The 1,228-nt window shown below is 48.5% G+C and overlaps 1 protein-coding gene across 1 annotated transcript in view; it reads left to right on the forward strand.

The window, feature by feature from the left end:
- Positions 530–1,228, forward strand: part of LOC109842628 (proline-rich protein PRCC) — a 25,096-nt gene continuing 24,397 nt past the window's right edge. Inside the window, exons 1-2 of the mRNA XM_020411479.1 lie at positions 530–744; positions 837–1,221. Of these exons, the coding sequence (XP_020267068.1) occupies positions 602–744; positions 837–1,221 (528 nt within the window). The 5' untranslated portion in view covers positions 530–601. The remainder of the gene's footprint in view (positions 745–836; positions 1,222–1,228) is intronic.

The raw sequence follows: 1,228 nt of genomic DNA on the forward strand, positions 1-1,228 counted from the left end.
TATGTCCTATGTGTGACAGTTTTCAGGCAAAATCGTCTCTTTTAGTTTTAGCCCACTAAAGGCCCATCTCATTGTGCAGGGAAGCAGCGGTATAAAATTTCAATTTTGCGGACGTACGCTCGAATGCCTCCAAGCTGTAAATTTTCTTTACAATTTGCGTGTCGTGGATGGGGTCCGTTAATGCTCACAAATTTTTTTTTTCCCCTCTCGTATTATTATTTACTTCGTCAACAGCTACTGGCAACTCAAGCTACTATGTTAGTAGCGTATACTTCTTCTATTTTTCATTATATTAAAGATTCTTAGTTATGTGGTCAATGATTAAAGAACAGATTAAACCATTCTTTTCTTCATCAAAAATTTTTTTTTTTCCCGTGCTAGTCTAGTAGTAACTCTGCTTGAATATATAGGAAGAGCTGATGATAGGACATGGCAAGCCTGATAACAAAGTTATGGGCCTTTAATAGTACAGCGAAGATGGGCTTAACGGGACTCATTTCCATAACTTATGCTTGGCCCAAGGAGAGGTCAATACCTTTCTCTCTCTCTCATCCGGCGAGGAACAAAAAAAATTCTCCAGTTCATCTCCCTCCGTTTCTCCATGGATTCTCTGCTGGCGAACTACGCTTCTTCTGACGACGACGACGTCCAACCCCCGAAACCAAGACCCTCTCTCTTCTCCGCCCTCCCACCTCCCAAAACCCTAGCCTCGTCCTCACCGTCTCTCTTCTCTTCGCTGCCCCGACCTAAATCCCAGCACCCAGATCCTCCTCCCGCTCCCCCGATCCCTCCCCCCGTTCCGAGAATGATCGCGTACGAACCAACGAACGCCCGAACGGCGAAAAAGCAAACGTCTTCTCTCCCTTCCCCCGCCCAAAATCCGAGCCCTCGAACCCCAGAAACCCTAAAAGGGTCGTCCAATTCACCCTCCCTCTCAACCCCTCTCTCCTCAAACCCAACGACGACGACGACGACGACGACGAAGCAGGAGAGAGAAAGCCCATCGAGGATTCTTCGAGTTCAGCACCCTCGAAGGGGCTTTCTTCGATGCTCCCTGCCCCAAAGCACTCCCTTTGCTTGGCCCCTAGTGCCGCCTCGAGGCGATCCATATTCGAAACCGGCGTCTCCTCCTCGAACACGGAGAGCGTCGAAAAGAAACAAGAAAGCTCCAATTTTGACGGCTACCGGGGCTCAAAAGATGAAAGCTTTCGAAGCGAAGAGCAAGAGG

Source organism: Asparagus officinalis, chromosome 5 (assembly GCF_001876935.1).
Source record: "Asparagus officinalis chromosome 5, Aspof.V1, whole genome shotgun sequence".
Taxonomy (NCBI): domain Eukaryota; kingdom Viridiplantae; phylum Streptophyta; class Magnoliopsida; order Asparagales; family Asparagaceae; genus Asparagus; species Asparagus officinalis.